The following is a 19,495-nucleotide window of genomic DNA, read 5'->3' on the forward strand; positions in this document are numbered from 1 at the left end:
AATCACAAAAAACACCCAATAACAGTCCAGAAGAGCACACAAGGGAAATTTTAAAAATCAATGCATTCCTACACCAAGTATTTCTAAGGATGGCAAAAAATAAAATAAAACAGCACATATACTGTTAAAGGTGGCTTGTTTGCACAACTTGCTGTAACAGAATATTAGCACACAAAATGACATGTCTAGCATTAATTTGCAAAATAAATGAATGAAACAAAAGGCATTCCCATTTATCCAGTTTGTTAATCAAGCAACCCCATGTGGGGTCATAACCCCTAGTTTAGCAAACAATTTAAACAAAATCAACCAGTGTGTTTTCTTTTACATTGGCTTGAGTCTGCTGCAGCTCCTGCTCCAGTCTTTCCTTCTCATCTCTCAACATCTTATTAGTCTCCACCAGCACATTCATGGTCTCGGTCTTCTTCATCAGCTCATCATGTTGGGACAAGGTCTTTGCAGTCACCTTTAAAGAGTAAAAGGCATAAGACAACAGGATCTACAGAAGAGTGCAAAGCTTTAACATAAAAAAAAAAATTAGAACTGCCTACATACCTGCATTCTCTCTCTCTCAGCACCAAGTGTGTCCTGGACCTCCTTCAGCTCCCGCTCCAGGTGCTCCACTCGCAGTCTGTGCCGCACACACTCTCCCTGAGCCACCTCGAAACGTGACTCTGCAATCTCTTTCTCCCGACGAACAAACCTTTATGAGCCCACAGGAGGGTTAACACAGTAAACGGAAACAAAAAAATTATTCACAGAAAAAAATTTAGTAACAACAAAAAAAAAAATTATAATAATTACCACAAATTTAACTGAAATTGAAAACTTAATATAATAAAACTGCATAAATGGTGGTTGGTACTTTTGTACTTGATCACCATTAGGCTTATTTGGGCCCAATCCCAATTCTAATTTCTACCCCTACCCCTCCCCCTTCCCCTTGGCCCTTCCCCTTGAAACTGAGCTACAAGGGATAGGGCTTGAAATTCAACCCTTACGTATTGGGATAGCCCTTCAACGATCGCATACGTCATCGCGTACCTCCGTCAGCGTTTACGTTAGCAAAACGCGACCAAATGAGTCATTGGCTGCGACCAGCCGCTACAGTCAGAGCCAGAACCAGAAATCTCTGCTGGCAGGGTGTGATTTGTTAACTAACACCACTGAATGGGATATCTTTGGCGCTTCGTGCACTACATCCGACAGAATGAGGTGTCAGAACACTCATGTAAACAATAAAAGCGAGAATAACAGAACAAAACGTACGCAGTCAAGCAACCGAAAACAATACTCACTCCCAAAGCTTTTTAGCAGCAGCTTGGATTTCAGAAATCGCTGCTCATTCTCAGCTCGAAAGCGAATCAAGCGGCGTGTTTCCTCTGGATAACATCTTAAAACACGCAAATAATGGAGAAAATACATTTATGACAATCTTTCGCCGCGGGAACCGCCATCTTTCTGAAATCCGCATGAAATCTCGCTGAAATCCGCATGGCATTGTGGGAAATCACTCAAACCCCTTCGTTCGGAGTCAGCTCCAGGAAAATCTCCATTTGGAGGGGTACAGAAGCCCTACCCCTTCCCCTCCGCGTTAACTGGGATTGGGATACCCCTACCCCTTCACGTGAACGCGCAAAATGGAGGGGAAGGGCCAAGGGGTTGGTCCAAGGGGTGAAATGGGATTCGGCCTTACTTATTCAGTAATTATATACACACACAACTGGTATTTTCCAGTTATAATGAGGGGGGCACCTTGCTCATAAATGATGCATCCTATACATCATTGTCCGTTTTTCCATGATGACTCAAACTAAACTTATTAAATAGAAAACAGCTAAACTGAATTTCAGCTAAAAGAGAAATGGAATGTAGAAATTTAAAAAACACAAAATGACTAAAGGTTCAAAATCAAAAGATTCACACATTTTCAAAGTGAGCAAGACACAAAAATGCAAGGAAGGAAAAGATACAGAGAGGCGAGCACTGGGTCAGTGAGTCTCAGTCAAATTAGAACCAACTGGAACCTGAGGATCTCGAGAAGCTGCTCCTGAGATTTCCCCTCTTCAGTGAGAGAAACGTTGAGTGAGCTGTCGCCGGCTGACTGTTGTAGCTGGACTGCCATCTTTCCACTCATGGCCTGAATCTGCTCATGCAGGAGTTCGTTCTGCCTCTGCAAGTCTTGACAGTGTGACTCCATCTTAGACTGCTCCTCCTGAGAGACAGAAAACAAAAGTAAAAAGGTTTTAAGTAAATGATAAAAATATATTTTTGAATATTATTCATTTAGTTAATATGTAAATTTCCCAGTGATCATCCTATTGCTGTAACATACTTTGAGGATCTTCTCTTGCTCCTCCCAGGATACTCGGGCCTCGAACAGTTGTGTGCTGACCGTTTGGAGCTTCTCTTCAAGCTGGTGGCGGAGCTGAGAGGCATGTTGGGCCTGGGCTTTGGCTGCCTGCAGGGCCTCCACGTCGGCTGCATGCAACACCATCTCTTGCTCATACTTGTCCTGGGCCTCCGTGGCAAGATGCGCCTGCTCTTGGCTTTCCTGCACAGCCTGCTGCTCCTGAGCAGCCGCCATAGCTGCCTTCTGCAATGCTTCCTGATGCTCAGCCTGTAGACTGCTCAGGTTCTGCTGTAGCTCACTCACCTGAAACCAGGAATGAATTAAGTTAGCTGCTTTACTTACTTATTTGGTAAAGTTGGTAAATAAGTAAACTTTAAAAAAAATATACATCTTTAAATATTACATTTCCAAACAATTCCCTTTAAAATGTTCATTAATGGTACTCTACAGTTTGCTGCATTTTTGTTCAAAGTACTATTTATGACAAAATATTTTAAAACTGCATTGTGTCATGCTATCTTGGTGAAGACTCTTAAATAACTACACACCAAAAAAAAAAAAAAAATCTTTGTGCGGTTCAACAGGCCCACACATCGTTATCAGATTTTTTTTTAAAGTCCTCTAATATAAAAACCGGTATTAGTCTTTAAAATCCTATAATTGGTCAGGTTATATTAAATACCTTATAGCAGACACGCACTTGATCTTATTACAAAGGAAATAAACAGTACTGACAATTGCAAACAAATGCCACCAGAGACGCAAAAACAGCACAATTTGAAAAATGGAAACTTGTCATATCCCTGAGTGCAAGTAGCCCAACCAAGAGGAGTGTTTTGTAGATAAATGCACATAAAATCAACAAAAGTTTTTTGGTATACACAGAAAACTGAAATGACTAAATGATTATTTCCCTTAGAACTTCAGTACATAAATCAGGTGGTCATTTGTTTTTATAGAAATGTCACAAAATGACAAAGAAAAAACTGCACCTGCTGCTCAATGGCTGCGACAGCTTTCTGTTTCTCTTCCTGCATTTCATTTTTCTCTTTCTCAACTTCTAGAAGCTTCTTTTCCAGTTGCTGAAGCTGCTCGTGAGCCTCCAAAACCTGGCTTTCAACGGACATCTTCACTTGTTCAGTTACCTGAAAGAGAAGCCACAATAATCAGCATTGATCTCGTTTAAAAAACACTAACACCCTGATTTTATTTTTATTTATATATATATATATATATATATATATATATATATATATATATATATATATATATATAAAATAAAAATTACACACACACTTCAAATGGAAATGCATCAGCCAGTAAAAATGCAGTTTTACTCATTCATAGGAGACATGGCATTTCAAAATAGCACATCAAATAGCTCTAAAACATTAAAGCTGTGACAGAATATACAGGACACTGTATATAGAGGGAGTTCCTCAGTAAATGAAAGTTTTTAGTTTGTAGCTAGCTCACTAAATTATCTAGCTGGCAGTTGTCTGTGAAAGAGAAAGGGTTAGAAATATAAGGGAAAACATATACATCCATCAAAAAACCTGTCACACTATCTGACACCTCAAAAACAGGAATTACCCCATTTCCCCTTGAGGAATATCAGAGAAAAGATCACAAGATGTAGCATTTATGAGCTGAAGTTAGAGCTTAAGGGGTTTTAATAAATATTCAAAATAATTTTCTCTAATCAATGTATAACAAGTTATACAATGCAAATTATGATAATTAGACAAATTAAACAGGATCTAGCCCGTTGGTCATCTCTCCCCGTCCTTGCTAGGCCGAATAGAATCCATCCATATGAATGTTCTTCCAAGGTTGTTATACCCATTTCAAATGCTTCCTATTCCTGTACCGAAGTCCATTTTTGATATTTTGGATAGGCTGATATCCCATTTTATATGGCAAGGTAGGCGGCCAAGGGTACGACTAAAAACGCTACAGCTCCCTAAATCTGAAGGGGGTCTTGCCCTACCTTGTCTGAAATTATATTTCTGGGCTACACAGCTTGGTGGCTTGGATTACAAATGATACTTCCACCAGATAGCTGGATATAGAGGTATCACAGTGTGAATATACACTACAACAATTAGCTTTCTCAAGTATTTCTCTGAAATCCTGTAGGGTAAGCATATGGTCTAAACACACCACTCAGATATGGAGAAGTACAGAAGAAATAAATTAGCAAACTCAATTTCAAGTCTAACTTTAATTAAATCTACTCCCAACTTTAAGCCGTTGCAATTAGATGTAGGATTCAAACACTGGGCTAGATATGGCCTTACTTATATTCACCAGTTAATTGAGTTAAACAGGGTTAAGCCCTTTTCCCAAATCAAGGAAGAATTTGAACTTCCTAATACTGAATCCTGAAAGAATCCTTTCACCATCTGCAATAGAACAATATTTTATTGGGGTTCAACTTGGTGTCTTTTGTAAGAAGACTATTTCATGTCTATACAATTGCCTCCAGAGTATGGACACTTGTGATACACTATACATTAAACTAAAATGGGAGACAGAGCTTCAGCTAGATATTTCTCCAGACACATGGGCTGAAATTTGTACAGAGGCACACAAGGTGACATTCTAATAGTTGGTGGGAATTCAGATGAAAAATGGTTGTTAGATTTTTTTAGGACCCCATACATAACAGGGAAGTATGGATCTTCATCCACTAGTTCTTGTTGGAGGGAATGTGGTGAGAGAGTGATTCGAACTTTCTTCATACCTTTTGGTCGTGTGTAAAGCTGAGGAAATACTGGGATGATACATTTTCTGCACTGGTTGATATTTTTCGTACAGATATCCCTAAAGAGCCCCTGTATGTGTTAGGAGCGGTCCTTCAAGGCTTTGAATGTAGAGATGATCTATACCCCTTACAAATCCTTCTAGTAGCAGCTGTTAAAGGGGTCACTGTAAATTGGCTGAAACCTACTGATCCAACATTTCAATCATGGAAAGATAGAGTATGGGAAATATATAGGATGGAGAAGATAACTCACAACCTAAGGCTTCAGAAAGAGAAGCTCCTGAAGAGATGGACTCCTGTATTGCTTATGATGTTTTGAGAAGAGCAAAGCCCCCCCTTTGTTTTGTTGTTTGGATTTGGTTTTATGGTCTACGTGTTTGTCTACTGTCTCTTTAGTATTTGTATGGTTGCTGACTGTCTAATTTCTGTTTTTGATTAATAAAAAAATAAGTTTAAAAAAAAAAGTATAACCACAGCACGATGATTTCCTACTAAACATGACAAGTCCACTCCAATCCAGATTTTACTATATAGTTTTGGATCAAAGTAATGTTTATCAGGTCTGATTTCTCTCAAACTAAACTACTTAAAAACAAACCGTATGACAGAGTGATTGTTTAACTGCGTTTAAATATGTAATATTAAAAGCAATTAACATCATTTATAAACTGAGAAACCACAATTTAAAGCTCACGACTAATACACTCGGGGCGGCACGGTGGTGTAGTGGTTAGCGCTGTCGCCTCACAACAAGAAGGTCCGGGTTCGAGCCCCGTGGCCGGCAAGGGCCTTTCTGTGCGGAGTTTACATGTTCTCCCCGTGCCCGCGTGGGTTTCCTCCGGGTGCTCCGGTTTCCCCCACAGTCCAAAGACATGCAGGTTAGGTTAACTGGTGACTCTAAATTGACCGTAGGTGTGAATGTGAGTGTGAATGGTTGTCTGTGTCTATGTGTCAGCTCTGTGATGACCTGGTGACTTGTCCAGGGTGTACCCCGCCTTTCGTCCGTAGTCAGCTGGGATAGGCTCCAGCTTGCCTGCAACCCTGTAGAACAGGATAAAGCGGCTAGAGATAATGAGATGAGACTAATAAACTCACTTTTTTGTTTTGCAGTAATCATATTTCCAAAAAAAAAAAAAAAAAAAAAGCAGATAATCTGAGTCAATAATATATTTAATATATTACTGAAGCTTGCATAATGCCTTAACATTACTTTCATTTTGCATTTGTCACCTGTTTTTCTTTCTCCAGGACCTCCTCGAGGCTGAGGCACATGGCTCTGTACTGTTCAAGAGAGGCAGTGGTGCTTTCCAGTCTCTCCACCAGTTCCTCAGTTCTGCTCTTAGCCTCATTCAGATGTGTACGCAGTTCCTCTACATCCTCTTCACCGCCCTGCGGCCCTGTGACAGGTAAGGAATGAGATGCAAGATGCAGTTAAGCCACAGTATTAACAATATACTGCAGTGCAAAACCAAGGAAGTCAGCATGATCTTTGGTTTGTCCATTTCAGTGAGGTAAAAGGAAGCAATGATGAATTGTGGGCCGTAAACAAACATTTCACAGAAGAACTGCGAGCAGTAGACGGTTGTAGTCACTGACATTTACGTCAACAGGAGAGGAATCTAAAACCAGTTACAGCTGACAGGGAAAAGGCCCACATATGTACATCGTAGAAAAATTAATTAGCTGTAAAATATTTTTTATAGTGTGCTAAATAGATGGTTAGTACCGTTTTAGTAAAAAAAAAAAAATAATAATGTGTCTATATTTAATCTGAGCATACTAAATAAATACTAAATAGATCAGGAAGACGGTCATTCAGACTGAGGCAGAGAAACAAATTTTGTTGAGTGCACTTTCAAAATTCTCTCTTTAGTTGTATTCCTTTGCTTATGAAACTAAATATTTTATTACTCGGTTATTTAAAAGGCACTGCAAAAAGTTCAAAGTGCATTCAGGGTTTTTTCTAGAAAAATTTAGTATGAGGGCGCTCACCATGGCGAGGGAGCCGGTTGTCCCTCGCCGTGCAAAGCCTTTGAAAAATGCTCCAATGGGACATTCTGAGGCTATCTGAGAGGGAAATTATAACAAATTGTCTGTCAACATTGAAAAAGAAAGAAGTAATCATCTTCTGCCCCAGACAGTCTTTGGCTTTCTTCCGTTTCGTGCCGCGGGATGACATCTTTAAATGCCCAAGTGTCAACAAAAACAACTCGCGAACTACTTCTGTCAAAAGCTCCCACGCCGGTGGGTGAAAGGTCATTCAGTCTCGAGAAATCTTGCTCTAGAAGTCAGCTGACCTTGTATGTAACCCATGTCAAATCTCGCGAGAGCAGCCGCGACAAGTAAACAACTAAACATGGCGCCTCAGTCTGGAAAACCCAATTTGGATTGTTTTTGCACCGTCTGGCGGTGTATCTACTATGATTGGAATATTTTTGGAGCAATTATAACGTATTTGATGATCAGACACATTGTCACGTAGTGTTGCTGGGATGTTTTCACGGAGTCGATAAGGGGGCGCACGCCGAGAGTAAGAGGGCGCAGCACCCCTGTTCCCCCGTTTAGACGAAAGCCTGGCATTAATAAATAGTGGGCAGCGTGTGTTACCTGTGAGGCCTGTGTGGGTGCTGGCTGAGGAAACCCTTCGCTCTCCGGTATTCAGTTGCTGCTGGAGATTGTTGAGCTCCTGCTGTGCAGCATTCAACTGCTCTCTTGTCCTTTGGTGCAATGCGCACTGCACCTCCAGCTGCTTCTTAGCATCCAAAAGCTGCTTCTGCAAACAATAACCCCACATTCAGGTTCCTCCGATTTTAGCTCCAATGACATTCCATGTTTAAACATATATACAGAGAGATGAAACATTGTGCACTCATTACTGTCACCACAATATTCTGAGACATACAACATATGTAAGATGTGAACAGAACCACAAATAACCTGAACCTTTCTGAAACTACTGAAAAACAAACTCCTTGTCCTGCAACCAGGAGCAAACCGTTCTAGCCCCTGCTCACAGTGGCACCAATTGAAAAATTAATCCCTACCCTAAAAAAACTGATGCAGCAGCTCTTTAGTCGTTTAGTCTGTTCAGCTCCTTCACTTCATCTCTCTAACCAGAGTTGACATGAAATTCTCAAGCTCCAACTTTCATGCTCATATCTCCGTGAGTGCCATTGTGCTCGTCATAGAGCACCAAGCAGCCAAGTTGAGTCTCTGTCTTAACTCAGCACAAATGTGTTGTATAGGTATATTGTATTCTGGTTTATGTTTTCCTTTAAGGCAGTTTAACGAGACAGCACAAACGACCGAAAACTGATAGAGGGTACTTACATCATGATTACGCCCTAGCACATGTTTCTGCTCCACCTCATGCTCCAGTTTCTTCTGCAGCTGGGAAATCTCTCGTTCCTGCTTCTCCACCTGTGCTGTGAGCCGCTGGCGAGTTTCTGTCTCCGAGCGCTCTAATGTGGCCTGGGAGAACATATGAACACCTCAAAACACACCATTTGCTTTGGGTGTCAGTGTATGTTGAATAATGCCGATGGCTTCAGTACCTGGATGGATTTGAGATTGGTGAGCAGGAGGTTCTGGCTTCTCTGCTGAGCGAGGATCGACTCTTTCTCCTGGCTCAGACTGGACTCCACCATCTTCAGCAAGTCTCTCTCCTTACGTAGGCTCTCTGCTTGTGACTGAGAGGTCAAAACATCATTCACAGTCCTGAGGAACAATTCCCATATACAGTTTCCAAGTTCACTTTATTCTCAACACCTTTTAACTTAAAAAAAAAAAAAATAATTATATATATATATATATATATATATATATATATATATATATATATATATATATATTTTTTTTTTTTAAATAAAAAAATTGTTAAAATCAGTTGTATCTGGTCTGTTACACTAAAATACCAACCTTGTAGCTATCACTTGTATCTCTTCTAAAAACGAGAATATGAATATTACGTAAAGGTGATATGGTTTTTAAAGCCAGTATCTCACTGGGCTGCGACAGCTTGCGAACATCATTCGCGAGAGAGTTTCAAAAGTGTCTTGAAACATTCACTGGGCTTCTCAATTTCCTCACGAGTCGCAAAGTGTCGCTCCTTCGTCACTGAAATTTTGACCATACTGAAAAAATTTGTGCGACAAAATTTCTCCCAAAATAGCCACAAATGCGTCACTGGTGTCGCAAAGCTGTCACGAACCCTTCTCAAGTCAGTTTCCGTGAGACAGGAAGTGTGAGTTCAGCCAGTATCTCACTGGGCTGTGACAGCCTGCGACGAGTTGGAGACACAACAATTGCGATAAAATATGCAAATATCAATTCAGTGTGATTCCATGTGAAAATTGTCACCAATTCACATATTTTAATCGCAATTGTTGTCTCTCCAACTAGTCGCAAGCTGTCGCAGCCCAGTGAGATACTGGCTTAACATTTCACTCTTAAGTGCATCTTCAATTATGTTAGAATCAGAATCACTTTTATTGCCAGGTATGTGAACACACGAGGAATTTGACTCCGGTTTCACTTAGCTCTCAGTACAAACAAAAAGTGTAGACAAAAAAAACAAAAAAAAGCTATGTACATGTAGAATCTTTTGGTGCAAAATGGTGCATAGAGCAAGGATGACTTAGTAAATATAGTGTGCACAGAATGACTGTATGAGTGTGCAGATATTTCACAGTTGAGGTTACTGATATTTAAATCCGGTTTTAGCTGTTCATCACAGAGACAGCCGGGGGGGGGGGGGGGGGGGGGACTGTTCTTGTGTCTGGTTGTTTTTGCATACAGTGATCTGTAGCGTCTCCCAGAGGGGAGAAGTTTAAACAATTTGTGACCAGGGTGTGATGGGTCTGCAGAGATGTCACCTGCCCGTTTCCTGACTCTGGACAGGTACAGGTCTTGGATGGAGGGCAGGTTGACACCAATAATTTTCTCTGCAAACCTTATTGTCCGTTGCAGTCTGTTCTTGTCCTGCTTGGTGACCGATCCAAACCAAACAGTGATGGAAGAGCAGAGAACAGACTGAATGATGGCAGGAGTAGAATTGTGTCAGCAGCTCCTTAGACAGGTTGAGCTTCCTGAGCTGGTGCAGAAAGTACAACCTCTGCTGGGCCTTTTTGATGATGGTGATTTGTTGGTCTCCCACTTCAGGTCCCGGTAGATTGTGGAGCCCAGAAATCTGAAGGTTTCAACAGCAGTCACAGTGCTGTTGGTGATGGGCGGCAGGGTGGGGGGGCTCCACCTAAAGTCCACTGTCATCTCCACAGTTTTGAGCGTGTTCAGCTCCAGATTGTTCTGACCGCACCAACAGACCAGCTGTTCAACTTCCTGTCTGTATGCAGACTTGTCACCGTCTTGGATGAGACCGATGACCGTTGCGTCGTCTGCAAATTTCAGGAGTTTAACAGACGGGTCTCTTGAGGTGCAGTCGTTGGTGTAAAGGGAGAAGAGCAGTGGGGAGAGCACACACCCCTGGGGGGGCGCCAGTGCTGATAGTCCAGGTACTGGATGTGATGCTCCCCAGCCTCACCTGCTGCTTCCCGTCAGTCAGGAAGTTTATAATCCACTGACAGGTGGAGGAGGGCACAGTGAGCTGGGGGAGCTTGGTGTGGAGGATGTCTGGAATGATGGTGTTGAACGCCGAACTGAAGTGCACGAACAGAATCCTGGCGTACGTCCCTGCAGAGTCAAGGTGTTGCAGGATGTAGTGTAGTCCCATATTGATTGCATCATCCACTGACCTGTTTGCCCAGTAGGCAAACTGCAGGGGGTCCAGCAGGGGGTCTGTGATGTCACACCTGAAGGACAACACCAGTCTCTCGAAGGACTTCATGACTACAGATGTGAGGGCTACAGGCCTGTAGTCATTCAGTCCTGTGATGGTAGTTTTCTTGGGAACTGGGATTATTGTGGAGCGTTTGAAGCATGAGGGGACTTCACACAGCTCCAGGGATCTATTGAAGATATGGGTGAAGATGGGGGCCAGCTGATCAGCACAGACCTTCAGACAGGAGGGTGACACACCGTCTGGGCTGGGTGCCTTCCTGATCTGTCCGCGAAAAAGCTGACAAACATCCTCTTCACAGATCTTGAGTACTGGTGTGGGGTCAGAGGCAAGAGGAGGCAGAATAGCAGGGGGTGTAAATGGTCTTTAATATCTGAGGGGGGAAGAGGTGTGAATGTGTCAAATCTGCAGTAAAACACATGCAACTCGTCAGCCAGTTGATGGTTCATTGCAGTGTTGGGGGATGGTTTGTAGCTGGTGAGATTCTTCAGGCCTATCCACAGACGCCGGATCGTTGGCTGAAAGGCTGTTTTTGATCCTTTCAGCATAGCTCCTCTTAGCTGCTTTCACCTCTTTCGTCAGTCACTACGTTTACATGCACATAGGCTACGTTTACATTACGTCGAATCAGCGGATCATCAGATTAACGTTCTTAAAACGATTCGCGTTTACACTAAAACCGTTAGCCGTGCACACAGCAACACCAATACACGGATACGCTTGGCTCCGCAGGCATCCTGCGCTCCAAATCACTCCGCCCTGAATAGCGAGTGCCCTCTGGAGGGTGCGCACTCCGGCCCTGCGCAGCTCACACAGCACGCGAGTGAAGTGCACAAGCCACGATTCGGGACTGAGCCGCTGTGTGTGTGATCCCAGCGCATATCACTTACTACTTGCAAGTGGAAGGATGGCAAGCCTAAAGACAATCATAACTACACAATGGGCAGTATTTGCATCAGTATTTTCATACTTTTATACTCTTTAATGAAAGGTGATACAAGGCGGAAGTCCGCGCCGTTTTTCAGCAGTCGCGTCACATGACCAACGCCAGCGAATCAGGAAGGTGGATGTCACAGTGACGTTGTCCAATGAGGACGCCAGCTAGAGCTCAGCACAGCGTATCTCAATGTTTACACAGCACCGGACCAGATACGATCTAGATTGAATACGTGGACGCTGGCGGATTCCCGTTTCCCGGCTTTTCCAGGTGGTTTAATGTAAACGGACAGTGCATCCGCGAAGAAAACGAGACAGATACGGTCTAATGTAAACGTAGCCATAGAGAGAATCAAATTTCTGCCGTTGCTCGACTGAAATCGAAGTTCAAAATGCCATGTATACACCTTAATTCGGCTGAAATTGAACCGAACTTGATTTCTCGGAATCGAGCTACACGACCTAGATTATGCGCTTTCTGCCGAGCTACTTAGTGCATGTATACCCTATCGAGCTAGTAGTCGAGCTACTTCCGGAAGTGACGAGACCACAAGCTGGAAACACAACAGCCTCGGTCGGCATGACAACAGTAGTAGCGAGCAGCAGAAGAGGTCAGGAGGAACAAACGAAGAAGAGAAAATGGCGATGTAGAGCTCTCTGAAGTGTGGGGGGAGCACAGAGGACGGCAGGACAAAGCTTCTGGTACTAATAGGCTTTTTATTGTCAGACTTTTCAGTTTAACAGCCTACTTTTATTCTTGAGAGAAAAACACACGCGCGCGCGCTGTGTTTTAGTCCCAGGATGAGCTGTCCCCTCTGCCTCCTTAAATAGGGCGCGGTTACTGGGAAAACACACAAACAGGTTAATTACCGTCAGGTGAAGTGATTCTGCCACTCATCTTCCCTGGCTCCGCCCTCCTGTCACAGACCGGCGCTTGACCACGCCCCCACTGCCACAGGCAAGCAGAAACGTGCACTTCTGGAGCAATGAGGAGACAGAGTTCATGCTCATTCAGCTTAAGGAGTTGAATATATTAAAATTCATGGACGGGAGAAAAACGCGCAATGGAGAACACGGAACTGATAACTTTGTTTACACTCTTGAATAGCTCTTCATGACGACAACCGGAAGTGTACCAACACGATGGGGCGTGTTGCGCCACCTGTGGCTCGGGTGCACAATGCACCTCACACAATAGCCTGATTTCATTGTGTGCATGTAGGATTGGATTTCTCTGGCACCCTGCTGGGACCCTCAGCTCGATTTGGATGTGCATGCAAACGTAGTCAGTGCGTTTCTGGCCTGTTTGTACAGGACTCTGTCCCCACTTCTGTAGGCCTCCTCCTTGGCCTGGCGAAGCTGCCTGAGTTTTGCAGTGAACCAGGGTTGTTTGTTGTATGTGTGGAAGGTCTTGGTGGGCACACACATATATCCTCACAAAAACTGATGTAAGATGGTCACAGTAGTCAGTTAGTTCATGAAGGTCTGAAGCTGCAGCCTCAAAAACACTCCAATCAGTGCAGTCAAAGCAGGCTTGTAGTTCCACTTTGGCCTCATCGGACCATCTCCTCACTGTCTTGACTACAGGCTTAGCAGATTTCAGCTTCTGCCTGTAGGTCGGGATAAGATGAACAATGCAGTGATCAGATAGTCTCAAGGCTGCACAGGGGACAGAGTGGTAGGAGTCCTTTAAAACAGTGTAACAATGGTCCAGAGTGTTATGCCGCTTTTCCACTACCAACACGGCCGAGTTGAGCTGAGCCGGGCCGTGCTGAGTTGGGCTGAGCGGGGCTGTTGGAGTTGCATTTCGACTACAACCGCGCTGAACCGTGCTGGCTGGAAGTGGGTGGACACATTGGGTGGAGTTAGCGAAAGTGGGTGGACGTCACATGATGTCGTTAGGTGGCGCAAACGGTGACATCAGTGATCTTTTAAGCGGTAGTCTCACAACCCGGATAGTAAACAATAAACATGGAGGACATGGAGTCGTTAGTGTTGCTGGTCTTGGTTCTGTGGCTTGTTGTCACCGACAACGCCAACAGATACTGGCAAGAGCGTATAGATGAGGCGAGGCGCATAAGGCTTCAGAAATTCTCGTAATTCGTAATTCTTCTTCTTCCGGGTTTACGGTGTTTACAGATCCCAGCGTGCTCACGGGGCATGTGAGGATACTCCTCCTCACCAATCAGTGCACAGGGGAGTGTCTGCTCACGCCCCTAGCCCCACTCAGCTCGGTTTGGCTCGCTTCAGCCCTACTCCAAAACCATGCGAGTTTTGGGTGCTAAGCAGGGCTGAAGCGAGCTGAGTCGTGCTGCTCTAAGGTAGTCGAAACGCGAGCCGTGTCGGGCTGAAGTGAGCTGAAAAAGGGTTGTGGAAAAGGGCCATTAGTGTCCCTGGTGGGACACTTGATGTGCTGTTTATATTTTGGCAGTTCATGGCCGAGGTTTGCTCTGTTAAAGTCCCCCAAAACAATGAGCAAAGAGTCCGGGTGTTTTTTCTCCACGTTGTTTATCGGTCAGCCAGGTGTTGTAACGCCTCAGTAACAAGCCTGAGGAGGGACGTAGACTCCAACCAGAATAAACGAGGAAAACTCTCGTGGAGCATAAAACGGTTTGCAGTTTATGAATAATGTCTCCAGATGAGGACTGCATGATTTGTTTAGAACCGTGACATCAGTACACCAACCTTCGTTAATGTAAAAGCAGACTCCACCTCCCCTCGTTTTCCCCGTGAGCTCCGTTTCGCGGTCCACTCGGTGCAGGTGAAATCCAGGCAGGTGGAGAGAAGAGTCTGGGATGTGCTCACCGAGCCAGGTTTCAGTGAAGCACAAGGCAGCAGATCTGTTAAAATCCGTGTTGATTGTGTTGAGGAGCAGCAGTTCGTCCATCTTGTTGGCCAGAGAGCAGACGTTAGCCAGGTGAATAGACGGGAGTGCAATGCGAAACCCCCGCTGCCTCAGCCTGACAAGCGCGCAGGCTCGCTTCCCCCGGTGTCTCCAGCGGAGACGATAGAGAGCTGCTGCTCCTCCAACAAGTAGCTCTGGAAAACTTTCCGGATCGATGAAAACCAATGAAAAAAACTTTACTGGTGATTATTCCAATGTTTAGGAGTTCTTCTCTGGAGTATGTGACCAGAGAAGAAGCACAAGAAACACAACAAATACACAAAAACGGAGAAAGTACGAGAGAGCGAAGTACCAAGGCAACTGTCCGCGGCGCCATCTTGGCAACTTAGTGCTTCAAGGTCTCCTGTACAGCTTCTCATATCATCTCTAGCCGCTTTATCCTGTTCTACAGGGTCGCAGGCAAGCTGGAGCCTATCCCAGCTGACTACGGGCGAAAGGCAGGGTACACCCTGGACAAGTCGCCAGGTCATCACAGGGCTGACACATAGACACAGACAACCATTCACACTCACATTCACACCTACGGTCAATTTAGAGTCACCAGTTAACCTAACCTGCATGTCTTTGGACTGTGGGGGAAACCGGAGCACCCGGAGGAAACCCACGCGGACACGGGGAGAACATACAAACTCCGCACAGAAAGGCCCTCGCCGGCCACGGGGCTCGAACCCGGACCTTCTTGCTGTGAGGCGACAGCGCTAACCACTACACCACCGTACAGGGGGCGGCACAGCTTCTGCTTATATTTAATCACTATTAACATTACATCCTTTAAACCTAGGTGTAGCATTGCTAAAGTACACTGGAAAAGCAGAAGAGAAAAAAAAAAAAAAAATGACAAGCGAACATACAGCAGCATAAACACACTTACTTCAGCCATGGACAGTTTCTCATTAGCTGCACGCAAGTCCTGGGTGAGTTTGTGGACAGTCTGCTCACTCTTCTGCCCAGTGACAGCCTGCTTTTGGGTTTTCTCCCTCAGAGAAGCAATCTCCTTACGGTAACCTTCCACATTATCCTGCAACATTTCATATCTGGCACACGCACACAAAAAAATAACCTTTCTATACATCCGTAATAAAACAGGTATATAGTAAAATACTTGTATGTAGTGAAGTACATGGTGTATAGGATTAAACTGCATGTAATGTTTAAAAATGTGTTGAGATCCTCAGCACTCACCGTTTAGAGGCAAACTCCAGCTGAGTGGAAACCTTGGTGTTCTGGGATCTCAGTTCTGACACCTGCATTTGCAGCTTCTCACATTGCTCAGTCAGAGCCTTCTCACTTTCAGCCTTCTCTTTCTTATAGGCCCCAAACACCTCTTGGAGCTACACACACACACACACACACACACACACCTCCAAATTATTCTAGAGTCAAAAACTATTCACATTACTGCAGGAGATTACAACACACCTAACTGTGCATGTTGCTTTGCGGTTATTGCAATGCGTGTGTGTGTGGATTTTTATATCTCCCCTCATTTTCTTTCTTTCCTGAATTTGATACCTGCAACATGTTCCAAGAAAGCTGGGATAGGGGCATGTTTACCACTGGTTTTAAAAGAAAAAGGTGATTCAACAACTGAGGATACCAATTGTTAAAATTTTGAATGTGAAATTCTTTCCCCACCAGTGCTTGATCTAGGACTTCAGTTCCTCAATAAAAGACCGTTGTATTTTGGACTTCATAAATGCACCACATATTTTCAATGGGAGGCAGGCAGGCCAGTTTGGCACCCACTCTTTTACTATGAAGACATGCTGTTCTTACATGTGCAGAATGTGGCTTGGCATTGTCTTGCTGGAATAATAAGCAGGGATATCCCTGAAAGAGAAGCCATTTGGATGACCGCATATGTTGTGCCAAAACCTGCATGTACCTTTCAGCATTAATGAAGCCTTCACAGATGTGCAAGTTACCCATGCTGTGGGCACCAACACATCACATACCAAAATCACAGATGCTGAGTTTTGAACTTTGTCCTGGTGACACTTTAGCCTCAAGGACACAATGTTCATGATTTCCAAAAACAATCAAAATGCAGACTCAGAGACCACAGCACACTGTTCCCCTTTGCATCAGCCCATCTCGGATTAGCTCGGGCCCAGAGAATTGTTGCATTTCTGGATGTTGATATATGGCTTTCATTTTGCATGGTAGATGTAGCAATGAACTACGTTCATCCACATCAGTTTTCCAAAATGTACAAAAGCCCATGTATTAATATGCTTTATACCATCGTGTCGGTTTTTAATGCAGTTCTACGTGAGGGATCAAGGGTCATGGGTGTTCAGTGTTGGTTTCTTGCCTTGCCCTTTACATGCAGAAATTTCTCTGGACTCTCTGAATCTTTTGAGATTATGGAATGTTGATGAAATCCCTGAATTCCTTGCAATTGTATGTTGAGAAACTGTTGGACTATTTACCCACACAGTTTTCACAAAGTGGTGAACCTCACCCCATCCTTGCTTGTGAACAACTGAGCCTTTCCAATTACCACTTAACCTGATTACCTGTGGAATGCTCCAAAGAGGTGTCCTTTGAACTTCCACAACTTTCCCAGTCTTTTGCTGACCCTGTCACCACTTTTTTGGATCGTGTTGCAGGCATCAAATTCAGAATGAGTGTATATTTACAAAAAAACAACAAAATGGTCTCAAAATGCAAAACTCATTACAATTTTAGCATAAAACTTTTTAATGAAAAGAAAAAATGACTTTTCCAAAACTTCCTGCATTCAATTGTTCATTCCTGTCAACCTAATCATAAATTAAATAGGGAGAGGAGTAATACAAAACTTGTAATGTTTGATAAAAACCTCAAGGTCACATTGACCCCACAAGAAAAGGCTTTCCACACTTTCGGTAATAACTTAATATTTAACATATCACTCAATTTTAAATCACAAAAAGAGAAAATTGCAACAATTTCTCGCAACTTTCACTTCCTTCCGCAATGTAATCGCAACAAAAACCTAAAAAACACCGCAACTTTCATCGCAATTTTTTGGAAAAACCCCCACATCAGACATTTTAGCCCGCAACAATCACAAAAAAGGCCCGTGAAATCCTGGGGGGACTGAAAAAAGAAGGAAGTATGACCACGATTATTTAAAGTTTGGATTTTCATGGACTGGATCTGAAGAAGCTCCACTGCCACAGCGTGTTGTCTGCCAAGATGTGCTACCTAATGATGCTATGAGATGTTTAAAATGTGTAAAACAAGATGTTTTAAAAAGAAAAGCACAGATGTTTAAAATGTGTAAAAGAAAAAAAAAAAAAAAAGTGTACAACAACCTTTTTTTTTTTTTTTTTTAAATACGAATGGAAGATCAAGTATAGCAACAACAAAAATTGTGTGTGTGTGTGTGTGTGGGGGGGGGGGGGGGGGGGGGCGCTGTTGTTTATTTGCTCTCTGAGGGGGGGCTGACTCTCCCACACTTTGAAAACCCCTGATCTAATCTATTTATACCCTTTCATTGCCTGCCCTCTAGTGCACACACTTTGTATTAACCAGTTCACGCTGCCTGTCTCACCTGTTTCAGGGCAGCCTTGGCCTCCACTGTCTCTGTGGACTCAACTGCTGTGGCAACAAGGCCAGTAGGTGTGGCTGCAGTGGGCGTGGCCGCAGGGGAACGGCGGGGGGTGGAGGTAAGAGAGAACTCCTCTGGGGAAACACCTAGAGTCCAAATCATCACGTTAACACAATAGTCTTAAATTGTCTAATCGCTAATTAAATTAAGTTTGTGTCAAGCTGCTGTCACCTTGCTGAGAGAAGCTAACCCCTGTAGCCTGGGCAAGCAGGACACGGTACATGTCTCGCTGGCGCACAATAGATTCAACCAGCTGCATCTGGTGTGTACGCTGATCTCGAAGCTGTTCCAGTTCAGTCTGGGCCTTCTCCAAACTACTCTGTAGCTCAGTCTGTCTGCAAGCAAACACACACACACACTCTTACTTCACCGATAACAGTTGAGTCTTGGTTCTGCCAAGTTTCTTCCTCCTTAGCTCTATCCTGCACCACTTAACTTTGAGTTATGGCATCACAAGGTATGCAAAAGCTTCTTAAGAAAAAAAAAAGTCTGTACTGTAAAACACTTGATAAAAATAAATGTTCACTCTGTTTAGTAAACTGCTCTCCTTAACATCTCTTACAAAAAGCATGAGATCACAGTTGTCAGGTAATGTTGCTGAGCAGTGAGCCACTCACTTGTTACCCTCAGCCTCCATCTCTCCTTTCTCCTGTGCTTCTCCAAGCTCACGCAGGGCCACCAGAAGGCGCTGGTTTTGCTGCTGCAGTTCTTCCACGCTGCGGAACGTGACCAAGTGCTGTGATATTACCTCAGACACACTGCTCACATCTGCCGAGCACGGTTCTTCCTCATCACGGATCACAAGATTCCCGCGAGCCTCCTCCAGCTCGATCAGCAACACCCGTACCTGAGACACAGAGGAAGATGCAGTGAGACAATGAGATGCCGGGAGTATCTCAAACACCCCCCCCACAACACACACACACACTTTTAGGTTTTAGTTAATTAAAAGAATAGACAGGCAGAACACTAAAATTAGTGAAAGGTTTGTGTATACATAACCTAGTACTGCTAGGTGCCACCTTGTGTTGTATAGTTTTTATTCACAGATTGCATTTTCAGGGACAACATGGTACCATTTCATCCTGTTTTGCAATAATGAAGTCTAATTTTGGTCGAACTGAATGTCACCATCTTGACCG

The 19,495-nt window shown here is 43.8% G+C and overlaps 1 protein-coding gene across 2 annotated transcripts in view; it reads right to left on the reverse strand.

Annotated features, from left to right (window-relative positions):
• Window positions 1–19,495, reverse strand: part of tprb (translocated promoter region b, nuclear basket protein) — a 70,900-nt gene that overhangs the window by 30,545 nt on the left and 20,860 nt on the right. For both annotated transcript variants that reach the window (XM_060917353.1, XM_060917351.1), the window contains exons 14-27: window positions 18,971–19,200; window positions 18,525–18,688; window positions 18,297–18,439; window positions 15,938–16,086; window positions 15,627–15,789; window positions 8,675–8,809; window positions 8,451–8,591; window positions 7,728–7,893; window positions 6,351–6,517; window positions 3,346–3,498; window positions 2,336–2,656; window positions 2,028–2,215; window positions 556–703; window positions 329–466 (exon numbers count right to left, since the gene is read on the reverse strand). In XM_060917353.1, the coding sequence (XP_060773336.1) occupies window positions 329–466; window positions 556–703; window positions 2,028–2,215; window positions 2,336–2,656; window positions 3,346–3,498; window positions 6,351–6,517; window positions 7,728–7,893; window positions 8,451–8,591; window positions 8,675–8,809; window positions 15,627–15,789; window positions 15,938–16,086; window positions 18,297–18,439; window positions 18,525–18,688; window positions 18,971–19,200 (2,406 nt within the window). The remainder of the gene's footprint in view (window positions 1–328; window positions 467–555; window positions 704–2,027; window positions 2,216–2,335; window positions 2,657–3,345; window positions 3,499–6,350; window positions 6,518–7,727; window positions 7,894–8,450; window positions 8,592–8,674; window positions 8,810–15,626; window positions 15,790–15,937; window positions 16,087–18,296; window positions 18,440–18,524; window positions 18,689–18,970; window positions 19,201–19,495) is intronic.

This window comes from Neoarius graeffei, chromosome 3 (assembly GCF_027579695.1).
Source record: "Neoarius graeffei isolate fNeoGra1 chromosome 3, fNeoGra1.pri, whole genome shotgun sequence".
Lineage (NCBI taxonomy): Eukaryota > Metazoa > Chordata > Actinopteri > Siluriformes > Ariidae > Neoarius > Neoarius graeffei.